This window comes from Anabrus simplex, chromosome 2 (genome assembly GCF_040414725.1).
Source record: "Anabrus simplex isolate iqAnaSimp1 chromosome 2, ASM4041472v1, whole genome shotgun sequence".
NCBI classification, from domain to species: domain Eukaryota; kingdom Metazoa; phylum Arthropoda; class Insecta; order Orthoptera; family Tettigoniidae; genus Anabrus; species Anabrus simplex.
The window spans coordinates 807,240,099-807,255,000 of record NC_090266.1 but is presented as its reverse complement, the minus strand read 5'-3'; the positions used below and the strand labels follow the sequence as shown (position 1 = coordinate 807,255,000).

General features: G+C 40.6%; 1 protein-coding gene across 1 annotated transcript in view; it reads right to left on the bottom strand.

Annotated features, from left to right (window-relative positions):
• Window positions 1-14,902, bottom strand: part of LOC136864473 (heat shock 70 kDa protein 4L) — a 247,875-nt gene that overhangs the window by 32,162 nt on the left and 200,811 nt on the right. The window contains exon 11 of the mRNA XM_067141491.2: window positions 13,182-13,421. Coding sequence (XP_066997592.2) covers window positions 13,182-13,421 — 240 coding nt within the window. The remainder of the gene's footprint in view (window positions 1-13,181; window positions 13,422-14,902) is intronic.

Below are 14,902 nucleotides of genomic sequence, written 5' to 3'. Positions count from 1 at the left end.
CCCACTTCAGGTACTTTCCTTTCTACCGAAGCCCTGCATGTTTCTATAAATTTGAGCGAAATCTGTGGTGACGAGTAGGGAATGCCACCTTGTTAGACCAGAAATTAGCTACTTTCAGAGAATCCAGCCTTGCATTCACAGGTCTTGCGTAGTGCATGTTGTTGGGCAGTCTGCATTGAAGATGAGTATTTTGAGGAGCCCACATTTACACGACATAGGAGTGTACCTGAAAACCCCGCTTCATGGAGTTAGATTTGCATCTCGTAACACCCGAGTGCAGTCTGTTCAGCACTTTCCATGTAAAATATCCTTCTGTACGACCAGGATAAGTTCCTTAGCCTGGTGTCATCCGGTCCCTGAAACTACAGAATCCCCCTCGCCATTTACAAAGTCTGGCTTGGTGTGCTCTCACACAAGAGCCTCTGTTCTGAGGAAACATTTTCTAAAAGCTAGGCATGGGCATGCTGGCATGGCGTTGATGGGAGAGGAAAGGCCTACGAGAGGGAAGGAAGCCTTAATGGGAGTACAGCATTTGCCAAATGTGAAAATTGGGAACCACAAAAAACCATCCTTAGGGCTGCCGACACTGGGGGGGTTCGAACACACTATATCCCAAACGCAAGCTCAAAGCATGCTTTCGATCCTGGCTCAGTCCAGATATATTTGCAGGGGCTCAAATATGTCAGTCTCATGTGGGTCGATTTACCGCCATGTACAAGAACTCCTGTGGGACAAAATTCCAGCACCTTGGCATCTCCAAAAATTGTGGAAGTAGTTAGTGGGACGTAAAACCAACAACATTAAATAAAAAATTAAAACTGATCTTCACTTGAAATTTTCTCAAAATAGAGGTATAAGACAGTTTACAAGTACAGGGTCTCCCTTATGAACCCAGACCGTCCAGCGGCGGTCTTGCTCTCCGACACCTATGCAGCAGTACAGAAGGTACGCACATAGTTGACCTTACAAGAAGTGTGCGTGTGTTTGACCTAGCATCAGTAGCCAGTCTGAATCTCAGCTGTTAACATGGTGAGACAGTTATTGCAACACCGTATTTTCGTATGTATATGTTATTTTAAGCTAGAGTCAGCTCGACAGGTACGGGATGCACTTGCTCTGCAATTTCCTGGTGAAGTGCTATCTTCACGAGCACAAAATTAACATAATTATAAATAAATTTTAATCTACTGGCTCAACTGCTTAACGAAAAGCAAGAGTGCACACGAAAGGTCTAAGCAGAGGAAAAGCTAGATGACATTGGTGGAGTTATTTTGAGTGGCATCTTGCATTATGGAATGATTGTTTACTAGACCCACAGTGTGTGCTTCTTGGATGTGGCCAGGTTCCATCTTAAGGGTTGTGTGAACAGTCATAGCTCTCGCTACTGGTGTGCAGAAAATCCTAATGGTGTTTATGAAGTACCTCATTATGAAGGATGACGCCTCAAGCTGTGCGCGACACGAGTTTGGATGAGGCAGCTGCCTTAGCGTAGAGTACGGACGCAAGGCATTCGGTCTGGGTTTATAAGGAAAACCCTGTATTATTTATTTTATAGCAAGTTATCCTTACCGTAACTAAGAAGAATTGAAGAATTACCTCGTGATTGAAGAATTACCTCGTGTCATTCACATGAAGTAAATGTACGACATTATCTGCTTTTCTTTTGAGGGGAGTGTGTGTGCGCGTGCATGTCCGACCTTTTCCCGATTTATTTAGATCTAATATTTGAACCGGGTGTTCACGTATTTCCCCATTTGATTTGCCTCTTATTTAAAGAGATTCATCTTGCGACCACATGCTTTTATAACTAAGAATCTCTGATCAATGGGACATAACTAATGGATTTAAAATTATAGGCCTACTCTCGATTCACAGCCAACGACCGTAGCCATGTTGAAACACCGGATCCCGTGAGATCTCCGAAGTTAAGCAAAATTGGGCGTGGTCAGGAGTTGGATGGGTTGCCACACGCTGTTGGTGGGGGGTAAGGGAATGGAGGAGCGGAAAGGAACTGGCCACCCTACCGCATGTAAACTCCGGCTCAGGAATACCTCTGCGGAGGTACGAACCTGCCTTCGGGCAGAATAACCCTTACCTTTACCTCAATTCACAGGATTGAACTTTCATGAGGACATCCACTGAACATGCTCAATGATGCCGTACGGAGTCACTAATATGTCTCGGTAAGGAAGTCTGAACGGCTTATATTAAATGTATGCAGCATCATGTGCAAGACACTAGCTTCAGCAATTCTTTATGAGTAAGTAGCTCATCCAATCCTAAAACTAAAATGGGCCAGAAAGGGTTAACATCACACTAACTTCAGTGATGTTGGGAAATGGATAAGAAAAGGGACAGTAAGATGCAGCTGTGGTCAGAATTAGATGGTGTTATGCATAACCTGACCAAGTGCCAAAAACAGATTCAGAGATATTTACAAACTCAAAATCCTTTGTATTATTTCATCCTTCCTATGAAATGTAAAGTATTACTAAGGGCCTTATTTTTTGGTGAAATAAAACTGTTGATTTCGGTGTTGAAACTAACACTATTTCGGTAGGTATTTCGTGAAATAAATTGTCATACTGATCGATGTTTCTTGTGAAGTATTCCTTATGGTATGGGGTAAATCTAACTAATTTTGTGATTAGGGGTTTTAAAGTGAACACTTGTAATGTATTATGAAAATGAAAACCTACAACCTGTTTTCCAGTCATTGACCGGGTCAGGGATGGAATGAATGAAGCAGACATAGGCTGTTAGTACGATGGGGTCGCCACTCCCAAAGTGATTTATTAATGAATGATAGATGCTATGAAATGAGAATGGAGTGTTGCTGGAATGAAATATGACGGAAAACCGGAGTACCCGGAGAAAAACCTGTCCTGCCTCCGCTTTGTCCAGCACAAATCTCACATGGAGTGTTGTAATGTATTAAAAAATTGTTATTAAACCTTAGAACAACCAAATATACAAAATGTTATAGAAATAAATATCGGTAGGCCTATATAAATCACAAACCTCGAAACGAAGTTAGGCGGAAGTTAGGAATTTATACATAGCCTACACTTTTTTTGCTGGTCATGTGGTGTAGGGGTTGCGTGCCTGCCTCTCACCAGGAGGGCCCGGGTTCGATTCGCGGCCAGGTCAGGGATTTTTCTCTCGACCTGAGGGCTTGTTCGAGGTCCACTCAGCCTACCTGATCGGAATTGAGGAGCTATCTGACGGTGAGATGGCGGACAAGGTCTCGAAAGCCCAGAATAACGGCCGAGAGGATGCATCGTGCTGACCACATGACACCTCGTAATCTGCAGGCCTTCAGGCTGAGCAGCGGTCACTGGGCAGACCAAGGCCCTTTCAGGGCGTCAAGTGCCATGGGGTTTGGTTTGGTTGTACACGTTTTTACATTTTGAATGACTTGTCTCCAAAGTAAAAACTACGCATGGTTTCAACATTATCAGGATTCAGAGTTGTGCGACAGTCAGAAAGTAAATTTTTGTAAACAAAGCAGCCCCTTTCACTGACCACATTAGACGTCGGAAACCATAATGCTTGCGAACACTTGGTGCAAATTTACTGTGGTCTTCTATCGAACCTCCTAAAACTTCACTAACAATGTCTTCTTTCTTCTCTTGTATCAGACGTGCCTTCACTGCATTTTGCAAAGCCATATATCCCTGGAGGATATTTATGGATATGCTGGTGCTGCCCGGCCGGGGATGAGTAACTCAGACAGTTAAAGCGTTGGCTTTCTGAGCCCAAGTTGGTAGGTTCAATCCTGGCTCAGTCCGGTGCTCACATACGTCAGCCCCTGTTACTAGTTTTATTGGAGCGTAAAGAACTCCTGTGGGACAACATTCCGACATCTCGGCATCTCCGAAAACCGTAAAAGTAGTTAGTGGGACGTAAAAACAGTAACATTATTACAACTCAACCAGGCGATTTTTTTTTGCTATTTGCTTTACGTCGTACCGGCACAGATATGTCTTACGGCGACGATGGGATAGGAAAGGCCTAGGAATTGGAAGGAAGCGGCCGTGGCCTTAAGGTGCAGCCCCGGCATTTGCCTGGTGTGAAAATGGGAAACCACGGAAAACCATCTTCAGGGCTGCCAACAGTGGGGCTCGAACCCACTATCTCCCCATTACTGGATACTGGCCGCACTTAAGCGACTGCAGCTATCGAGCTCGGTGCGATTTATTTACAATAGGCCTACAAATATAGTCATATTTTATAATAAAGTCTGTATTATTTCCTTTTATATTCATCCATGTCCTCATGCCAGGATTATCCAGTTTTTCTATAGAAATGCTGGTTTACATGAATGCTTTTGTTGTGTCTATTACAAATTGCTCTCTACCACTTTTCAACTCCTTTGCCATATGTAAAGTATCGCCGATTGTTATTTGCCGCTTATAATTATGTTCATTTGCTTCATTCTTCTTCTTTTTGTGTGTTTTTGATTCTCTACAGTATTTATCGCACGTGTCTCTTTGTTTTCACGTAATGCGAACATTACAGTACTTACACATTAGAATCTTTCTTGCAGCATCAAATACGTAGAAGGCCTCACTGTTTTATTCCTCGGCCCTTGGAAAAACTGTTGTGACTTAAGTTTTCAGCATTTTTGTACTTAAATGCTGGACATTTGCTGATGAAGTATCATAAGTGGCGAACTCTCACTGTGAAAGAGTATAATGCCCACTGCTGTATCTACAACCGATCTTGCTACGAACACAACGCCATTTGCTGTAATCGATAACAGATATAGATTTTTAATGATTGCCTTAGAGATCGCGGAACTAAATACGCATACCTCCGATAAACAGGGCTCATCGCTTTCTGTGCATTTGTGTAGAGAATATACAGCGGTATCAATCAACTGAGAAGGAAACTACTATAGTCAAGTTCTCAGAAGCATTTAAACGTTTACTGGAGATCTTTTCCGATATGATTTCGCATTTTTCGTACCAAGTGGGGTATATTTCGTGATTATTTGCGCGATTCGCGTAATAAACCAGATTTCGCGAGTTCATTTCGCTAAAATACGTTACGGTACGGTACCTACAAGGTCATATACAGGCTAGAAAGAAGATATGAAAAATTTAGTGTGTATCGCTATTACCAAAAAATACGGCCCCTAAGTATTACATACCAAAATGAAGATAGAAACATGAATTCTTGTTAATGTCTCATAATTAGTGATATTTTAAACATAGTGTTATGATGCGAGACAGTAACACTTCATTTGATGCTTTATTGTGGTTCCTTTAGCTTTTTGTTTTGCATCACTAACCAACAAAATTATCATTTAGGAATTTGATTTGACTTTAAAAAATTCAGTTCAGTATGGAATAAGGCACTTAAAACTTTTATTGCTCATTAAAACACAGGACTATGTTCTGTCAAATACCACATTAGCTACCAGATGGAGCAATAATCTGAAAATAAAAAATTTTGGCACCTACTCAAATGCTGCAGAACACCAACTAAGGCACAACAATATTTGCCTAGCATGAAAATAGGAAAACACTGAATACTCAGGGTTACCAATGTTGGGGTTCAAACCCATAATCATCCAAATGCAAGCCTATAGTTAGGTGACTCATACCATGTAGCTAAATTGCTTGTGATTTTCTCGCACCCAACTGTAATTTGTAATGTGATTCTGAACATATTTTATTCCAGGATGTGTGAATGTTCCTCAGATTCTAAGCAATTTTGGGATTTTCACAGCAATAATGCAGAACTGATGTAATATCACAACATGCTGGAAATACAAAACACAATCTGAAGGTAATATTAAAATCAGTACCCATTGCTCATGCAAAATTTCCTCAGTGTTAATAATCCATTATTACTGAAAGTTATCCAAGATAAAATTTTCAAGAATTTAATTGTCTGCAAGTCCACCTATTCAACAGAAGTTTCCAATTTAATAATTGGTCTGTCTAAAAAGCTACATGGAACATGTTTTGACCTAGCCTAGAGGTCATCTTCAGCTAAAAAGAACACAAAGATGAAAAATGCATACAAAAACAGTGATACATAAAAGGCTTGAGATAAAATACTATAGACAAGTGCAATAAAAATCAATGTTTAAAATGTTTATCCATCTTTATCGAGATTTGTGATTATGATCACTCATTCTCCACCATAGATAAAAATTTAGAAACCCTACATGTAACTAAAGAGAACTTCATTAAACATTTTTGAAACTTTAAATATACTTAAAAAACTAAACCCCATGGCACTACAGCCCTTGAAGGACCTTGGCCTACCAAGCGACCGCTGCTCAGCCCGAAGGCCTGAAGATTACGAGGTGGTGTGTGGTCAGAACGACAAATCCTCTCGGCCGGTATTTTTGGCTTTCTAGACCGGGGCCGCTATTTCACCGTCAGATAGCTCCTGAATTCTAATCACGTAGGCTGAGTGGACCTCGAACCAGCCCTCAGGTCCAGGTAAAAATCCTTGACCTGGCCAGGAATCTAACCCGGGGCCTCCGAGTAAGATGCAGGCACGCTACCCGTACATCACGCGGCCGGCTTGAAACTTATATAAAAGTCCATAAAAAATCCAACCCCATCTATGATCTTAACAAAATCCAAGAAAAACAAACATCCTGGTTGACACAATCAAAAAAGATCTGAAACAACATACAATTAAGTCTGTTGTCCTACTCATTCTCCCTATCCTCGCTCGCTGTATCCCCAATCCAATGATCTCAGAGCAGTCCCCAGATAGTGTGAAAGTCAACACAGACCCAACTTGAATTATACAAGCACAGGACTGGCGGAAAAAGGAAGCAAGAGTAATATTTGCGACTTAATATTAACTTATTTCAACCTCATTTTTAGTTCTCTCACTTTTTGGTTTCACTTTTAGATCCTGGCTATCCTTTTATTCTCCGTGAAGCTATTATGGATTTAAAAACTACATTCCAGAAGCATGATAAACATAACATTTGAGAGTCATCATAATTTTAAAGTATTCCTCCAGCCAACCAATAGTTGTGGTAAACACTGTTAGACCCACACTAGTCACAACTAGACTCGTCTACAAAAAGATTAAAGCTATGAACATTTTAAAGGATTTTTATTGCACTTGTTGATTGTATTTTATATCAATAAGTTGAATATATGGACCTCATTCTATTCGGCTCGTTACAACCTCCGAGGATCACCAGTGACTTGTTCAGCGCGTCTTCTTTCTTTCCAATACCTCTTCCGTTCTCTCACTCCTCCTCTTTCTCTCCGCTTCCGTGATTGGAATCTGGATCCTGGTGTCCATCCATCTGTGACCTTCCATGAGCTTACTCTATTTGGACCTATCCTGTACGGTAGTCCGTGGATATTTTTCCTTTATGCTAATATTCTCCCGATCTTCTCCGACTTCCTTCATCTACTTATTTCCAGATAAGCAGGTTGCATTCCTTATCTTCTTCGCCAGCCTACTGTCATCCATCCTCATGAAATGTCCAACAACTAACCTTCTCTTTCTTACCACACTCGATATTGGTTCTATACTCTCATAGTTCCTGCCTTGATCTGTGCACCCAGGTTTCACCTTTCTTTTTGGTGCCCCATATATGTCTCTCAAGATTCTTCTTTCCTCCTCCTCCAATTGTATGCATGCTCTCTTGCCCAACATCAGCGTCTCGGTTGCATATAATGCAGCATTTCTGATGGTTATGTTTTGTTGCAGTTTGGCGTTCCTCTAGAGGTACTTCTTTCCATGTGTAGTCATGGCTGCATATTGTAGTTTTGGCAGCAGTTAAGCTCTGTCTGTAGTACTTTTGTTGCTTTGTAGTTTACCTGTGATGTTCTCACCTAGACACCGGAAGCTGTCGACTCTCTACCACTTGGCCTTATACATTCCTATCAGTCTTCGTATTCAGTACCTTAGCCTTGTTGTAGGCTATTTCTAGTTCAACCTCTGCTGCAGTCTCAGCTGGATTTGCTAGTGCCAACTTTGCATCTTCTTCCTTCTTATGTAACAATACCATATCATCTGCAAAGGCAAGGCAATCAACTATTACTGTGTTTGATCTTATATCCAATCTGTACACCTTTAATTCCAATGGTTCTATTCAACAGTCTCCACTGCTTCACCACTTCATCCAAAACTAGGTTAAATAATATTGGCAACAGACTATCTCCTTGTCCGACTCCTGTCAACGGTAGTCACGGTATGCACTAGCCTTGTGTCTTGGGAGGTGTGCTGAGTCCCAACTGACGAGCCCAACTTAGCACACGAGGGCGAAACGCAGGCAACCAAGAATGAGTTAGCTGGAAAATTTATAATGTCCAATAACGGACCATTATATTGGTATTATAATTTCGAAGCTGTCTGACAACATACTCCGGTATCTTACTCTAGCAGTTGTAGCCTCCAATGTTTCCCCCCACCAATGCAAGTGTCGTAGAATCCAATCCTCTGTTGCGTAGGATGTTCAGTAGTGTATTCCTGTCTATCAAGTCTTAGGCTTATGCGAAGTCCACAAATGTCACTATTGTGTCCTTTCCTGTGTCTGTGTTCTATGATTCTCTCGAGTCCAAAGATCTGTTCTACGCAGTTTCTCCCTTTCCAGGAACCACAATGGTATTCTCCTATGGTTGATTCAAGCTGTGCTTCCACTCTATTCGGCAATAATCTCAGTATCTTGTACCCAATGTTTAGCAGTGAGATACCTCTGTAGTTATCGAGTATTCTTTTGCCTCCTTTCTTATGTACTGGTATAATTATGGCTGCTTTCCAGTCACTAGGTATCCTATTTATCCAGATGTCCATTATTATTCTGTACAGGCTTTCTTCCATTGCAGGACCACCCCATTTGATCTCTTCGGCACATCTACCATCATTACCTACCGCTTTGTTATTCTCGAGATCCTTGATTGCTTTCACAACTTCTGTTCTGGCATCCTTGGTTAATGTCTCTGCTGTACTGTAGTGTCAGACTCCCTGTGGGTGCTTCTGTATTCAGTAGATCTTTGAAATACCTTGCCATTTCCTCGGATATGTCTGTTTCACCTATTTTGAACTCGCCATCTTGTCCTTTCACAAAAGGTTCTTTTGCCTCATAACCCTTTATCCTGCTCTTCATCTCCTCAAAAGAAGGATCGTGATTTGTTTTTCTTAAACGCAAGATCAGCTTCTTCCAGCTTCTTATTCCACCTTTTCCTTCTGGCATTCCTGATCACCTTGGCAGCCATCCTTCTTGCTGCCTCAAATGTTGACAGGTCCTCTTCCTTCTTGGTAGTCTGCCACATTACCCACATCTTCCTCCTGTATTCTACTGCCTCTTCACATTCTTCTGTCCACCACTCATGCTTCCTTCTCTTGTTATTAGTGGCCAATTGTTTGGACTCTTCTCTAAACTTGTCCTTCAAGTTTTCCCATTTATTCTACACTGTCAGGTTTTTCACGTATTGATCCGTTTCTGTTCAGCAGTTCCCTGTCGATCTGGTGAGAGTTTGTGTTTCTCTTACTTCTGTTTGGTGTCCATCTACATTTGATTTCAAAGAGATAGTGGTCAGACTCCATTCTGCCGTTTTTCCTGACTGGCGTTTAAGATATCCGCACGGTTTTTGTCTAATCGCTACGGGGTCTATCTGCCGTTCGCCAATTCTATCGCCCGGACTTACCCATGTAGTCTTTTTACTCACCTTGGCTTTATAGTGTGTGGTCATGATTCTCATCTTGTGTCTTTTGCACAAGTTTGTAAGCCTTTCTCCATTCTTATTTGTTCTCTTGTGCGCAGGGTAATCCCCTACAGGGCCTCTCAATCTCCTTTCAGTGCTCAGCTGTGCATTTGAATCTCCCAGCAAGATCGTGACACCTCTCGTTTGCTTCCATTACTACCTTATCCAGTGCGTTCCAGAAGTTCCCTGTCTCCTATTTTTTGTTCTTATTTGTAGGGGCATGTACATTGACAAGTGTGTAAGTTTTATTGCCAATTTTCATCATCAAGTATGACAGCCTCTCATTCACACCCCTCCAGTCAATTATACTACTCAAGAAGCTTCGGTCTACTATAAACGCCATACCTAACTGCTGTTGCTTCATCCTGATATCCGGTTTTCCTTCAATATTACATATCCTCCTGATTCCATTGTATTTTCATCTCTGAATCTTGTTTCCTGTAGAGCCAGTATGCCAATTCCATGTTCTCTCATTGCATCTAGGACTTGTTTCAGTTTCCCCATTCTGATCATGGTCTGCATGTTGATGGTTCCTGACCGCAGTGGCTTCGCACTGGGCGATGGGGACGCTGCATCCTTATGTCAATGTGGACCTTATACAATTAAATTTTGTTAGAATTTTATCTTAGATATTTAAAGTCAATATGGAACCAGAATGAAGTTCATTACTTGTGATACTGAAAACTTAAAGTATGTATTTAAGCTGTAGACATCGGACTGTGGGAAATGCTAAAAAGTTTTAATTTTTGGTTTGCTGGTAACAAACACTGTCTGATAAACACTGTCTACCCTACCTATATTTATGCATATTCTTTAAATTCTAGTTTACAGTTTATTGGAAATAGACACTGCCAACTTCAACTAAAGTACAGTATTTTTTTTAATGAGCGCATGTTATTGTAAGTTCCTCACATTTAACATGTTATCAGACTTCATTACCAAAATATAATTCATCTCCCATGTGGATACGAACCCTGTGGATACCTCGGCAACATATCTACTGTACAGGTTCAACTGTTTGAGAAAAATGTACTTGCGAGGAACTCTTGCAATAAGCGTTCCAATTTTTGAGCAACTGTACATTCTTTGCATATGAAGCATGAACTCAGACATGCCAACATTCAAAAGTTAAAAATCAGATTTTTCTTTGCGGCATATCTAGACATGTTACGACACATCATTGCTGAAGTAACTTTGAAGAATATTTCACACATTATACAACTTAATTACAGTATGCAATTCCTCTTATTAATTCATTTATTTGTAAATACTGAAATATTGCATGCATTTTAATAATACTGAAATAGTGTATGAATCTGAGCTTTAGAGCACATGACTCTTCATTGTAACTGCTTTAGACCTCTTCATAAATTTCTGAATCACATTTATGATCCAAGCCTTGAACAAATTTTAAAGTTTAATTTTTTCTAGAATTCTATTTCAGGAAGCTTTGGTCTGAACTGACTTTTTGTCCTTGTAAATACGCTTAACAAATACTGTACTCTCACAGTCTGCATTGCTACATGGAAACAATAAAATAAACTGCATTACGTTAGAGATTCTGTCACTACCAGCTGACTACATCTGTCTTGCCAGTACCCACTCGACATCAATTCTTTCTAGATACTTAAAGAACGAGGGAAAACCTGGGATTTTCAAAAAGTACAGGAACACTAAATCTCTTCTCAAAATCAGGAGTTATCTCTACGATCAGGAGACAGGGAGGAAGGATCAAAAATAGGGAGTTTCCCCCGCTTAAATGCGGTACATGGCATTCTAGACTTCTCAGTAATTCTTCCAATGGAATGTGATGATGCTGCTGCTGCTTGTTGTTTAAAGGGGCCTAACATCTAGGTCATCGGCCCCTAATGGTACGAAATGAGACAAAATGAAATGACAAATTAAAAACCCAAAATCCTCCAGTGACCACAATTCAAAACATGAGGACGAAGAATGAATGGATGGGTATGAATTTAAAATGATCAGTGGAACCGACCTACAGTGCCTCACATGCACAGAAGCTGGTGTAAAACAATAGTATTACGGACCAAGGGACTGCTTCTATAGCATGATACTGAATCGATGATGCTTGTAAATGAAAGGAGGCGCCAATGACAGACAACGCAAACCTATGGTGTTCATCACCTAAGTGTAATAACCCAGGGACTCTTACTATCCCACGGTGTTCCTCATATAGTGGGTACTAATCATAGGCAAGCCAGAACCATGGGTTCCGTCATCCCATGGTGTCGCTAATATAGTGCTACTAAATCACAGGTACTGTAAAAGCCGTCTCGCTCTCGTTTGCTACTAATCACAAACCTATTTGGTACCTAACATAGTGGTGCTACGCGCAAGGATAAGCGACCCATGGTGTTCCCCGCGTGGTGGTACTAATCAAAAGCAGTTTTATGGTTCTAATATAATCATCCCTTGGGTGCCCCTTTCAGTTGCCTCTTACGACAGGCAGGGTATACCATGGGTGTATTCTTCGTCTGCGTACCCCACCCACAGGGGGTTGTGTTTTTGGTCCGCGAGAGGTATGTTATTCCCCTCCAGTCCGCCGGCAAGCCGGTTAGGACCCCTATCCACCACCTGGGACATGCCACATGGGAGTATCAACTCTCCCCCTGCTACGCCAGCGTAGTAGGTGTGTGGCCAGTGGAAAGTAAGTAGGAACTTCAGCACACATGCTTACTCAAACGCAGAAAAATTAGCCAGCAGCAAAATACTGTATTTCATTTTATACATTCTCAAACCAAGAGGATATTAGTAAACAGTGGGTAGCTGCTGGCTGAGGAGATGATGCTTGATACCTGAATCCTGCCACCTGTGGAATATCTTCATCCTAATCCATTCCAAATAAGGTTTTTTTTTTTTTTTTTTTTTTTTAATAAGCAACTTCTGCAAAAGCCAATTTAGTGCACTTTAGTGTACATATATTCTGCATTTACTCCAATTACATGCCTAAATGATCCAGCATTTTTGTATGAAAAGAGAAAAACAGTCACTTGCTTGAACATGAGAAAATGAATTTAGATGGAAGCAACTACAGTTATAACAAATCTTTTTAAACTCTTCAAGGTTTGAATACAACAGTGATCTTTATTTCATAGAACAGATTTCATGGGTAGCCCAACTGTCCAGAAAAAAAATGAAGGGAAATTTTAAGTTTCCAGCATTCATATTTAGAATACAGGCAAGATTATTTGAATTTCACAGTGCCGATGACTTCGTGCTAGGAGCAACCTAAGCTCCAGATGTGAAAACGTCAAACGAAGTTACGCTTAAGATTTTGGAGTTATAAATGAATGAAGTTTCCTTTTCACAGACTTTCATAGAAGAAACTTATTTGAAGTTGTGTTTGGGAACATCATGCAATCAAATATTACTAAACTAAGGACATTAATTTAAAAAAATCACATACATATTTAAAAAGTTTTGGTATAATTACAAATATTTACACAATATGCAACTTACCTTTAGAGATGCCAGTTTATCAACATAAATCTGTTTATTACAATCCTCACCCTCCTCATACAGCCAGACTTCCATATTGTCTAGTTGCTGAGAAAGGGCATCTCTGTCGGGTGGAGTAACGTAAGAAGCAAGCTCATCCTCTGAGCTCACTTTTCCACGCAACTCGTAAACATATTCTTCTAAAGCATTACGTGCATCCACACGTTCTTTTTCTTGACGATCACTAGCGATCATTTTACACTGAAAACAAAGTAACAAACATCAAATCAATATACATTTTGTAACTTAGGGCAGGTAGAGGTAATGATCAGTAGCTTGCACAAAGATCCTTCATTTACCTCTGAAAAGGGAAACTGTTGCAAGAAAATTTATTCTAATAAACAGAAAACGAAATGGTGATAAAAGTTCTTAGTTAATATACTGCAAAACTGACACTTCTGAAAAATTTAAAATGTCCCTTTTGTGAGTCAGTATTTCACAACTGATGTGACATCACAAAATGACAGGCCAGCTGCAATCTTTTATCCATTGCAATAAATTGAATATTTTCCAGTTCCAGATCTCCCCTGTGTCAGGAAATGAATAATGGAGCTCCATTGTTGCCAGTCTCTCCAGTACTCTTTTCCTGTTACCAGTACTACTTCCATATTTCCTCCCTCTCCTTTATCTATATTCTACTCCATTGTATCCAGTTCTTTCAAAGCCTTCCTTGTGGTCATTTTCATATTGGTTTCTCTCTGAATACTTTCTTTGGAACTCTGTTTCCTCCAAATGATATCAGATGTCCATACCATTTCAGCTTGCTTGTCTCTATCCTGTCCTAGAGCTTTGAAACCCCAATCCTCTTCCTAACCTCTGTATTTCTGATTCCATATTTTGCCTTCCCTGTGTGTTTACATTTATAAATAGGGTATGTTATATAAATCTGCATAACCTCTTTGAGAAGTAAGAGAGAAGGGTATAACTAATTACCATCCTAGAAACCATGTATACGAGGGGCATTTGAAAAGTCCATGCAAAAAAAACTACGTGTTTGGGGTAAACCTTTTTTATTTTTCAACATAGTCTCCTTTTAGGCTTATACACTTTGTCCAACGATGTTCTAGTTTGTTGATCCCTTCCGAATAATAGGATTTGTCTAAGTCTGCAAAATATCCATTAGTGTTTGCAATCATATCCTCATTTGAATAAAATCCAAATAGTAGTCCGAGGGAGCCAAGTCTGGAGAATAGGGGGGATGTGAAACAAGTTGGAATCCTATTTCCATTAATTTTGAGACCACAACTGCCGAGTCGTGTGCTGGTGCGTTGTGATGGAAAAGGACTTTCCTGCGGGCCAATCGGGGGCCTTTTTCTTGCAGCTCCGTTTTCAAATGGTCCAATAACGATGAATAATATGCACCTGTAATAGTTTTGCCCGTTTCCAGATAGTCTATGAGGATTATCCCCTGCGAATCCTAAAAGACAGTCGACATAACCTTTCCGGCCAAAGGAACGGTCTTCACCTTTTTGGTGCAGATTCGCCCTTGGTAACCCATTGTTTAGATTGTTGTTTGGTCTCAGGAGTATAGTAATGTATCCACATTTCATCCACAGTGACGAAATGACGCTTAAAGTCCTCCGGATTCTTCTGCAACAGCTACAAACCATCCTTACAACACTTCACACAAATCCGTTTTTGGTCAAACGTGAGCAATCGCGGCACCCATCTTGAGGATAGCT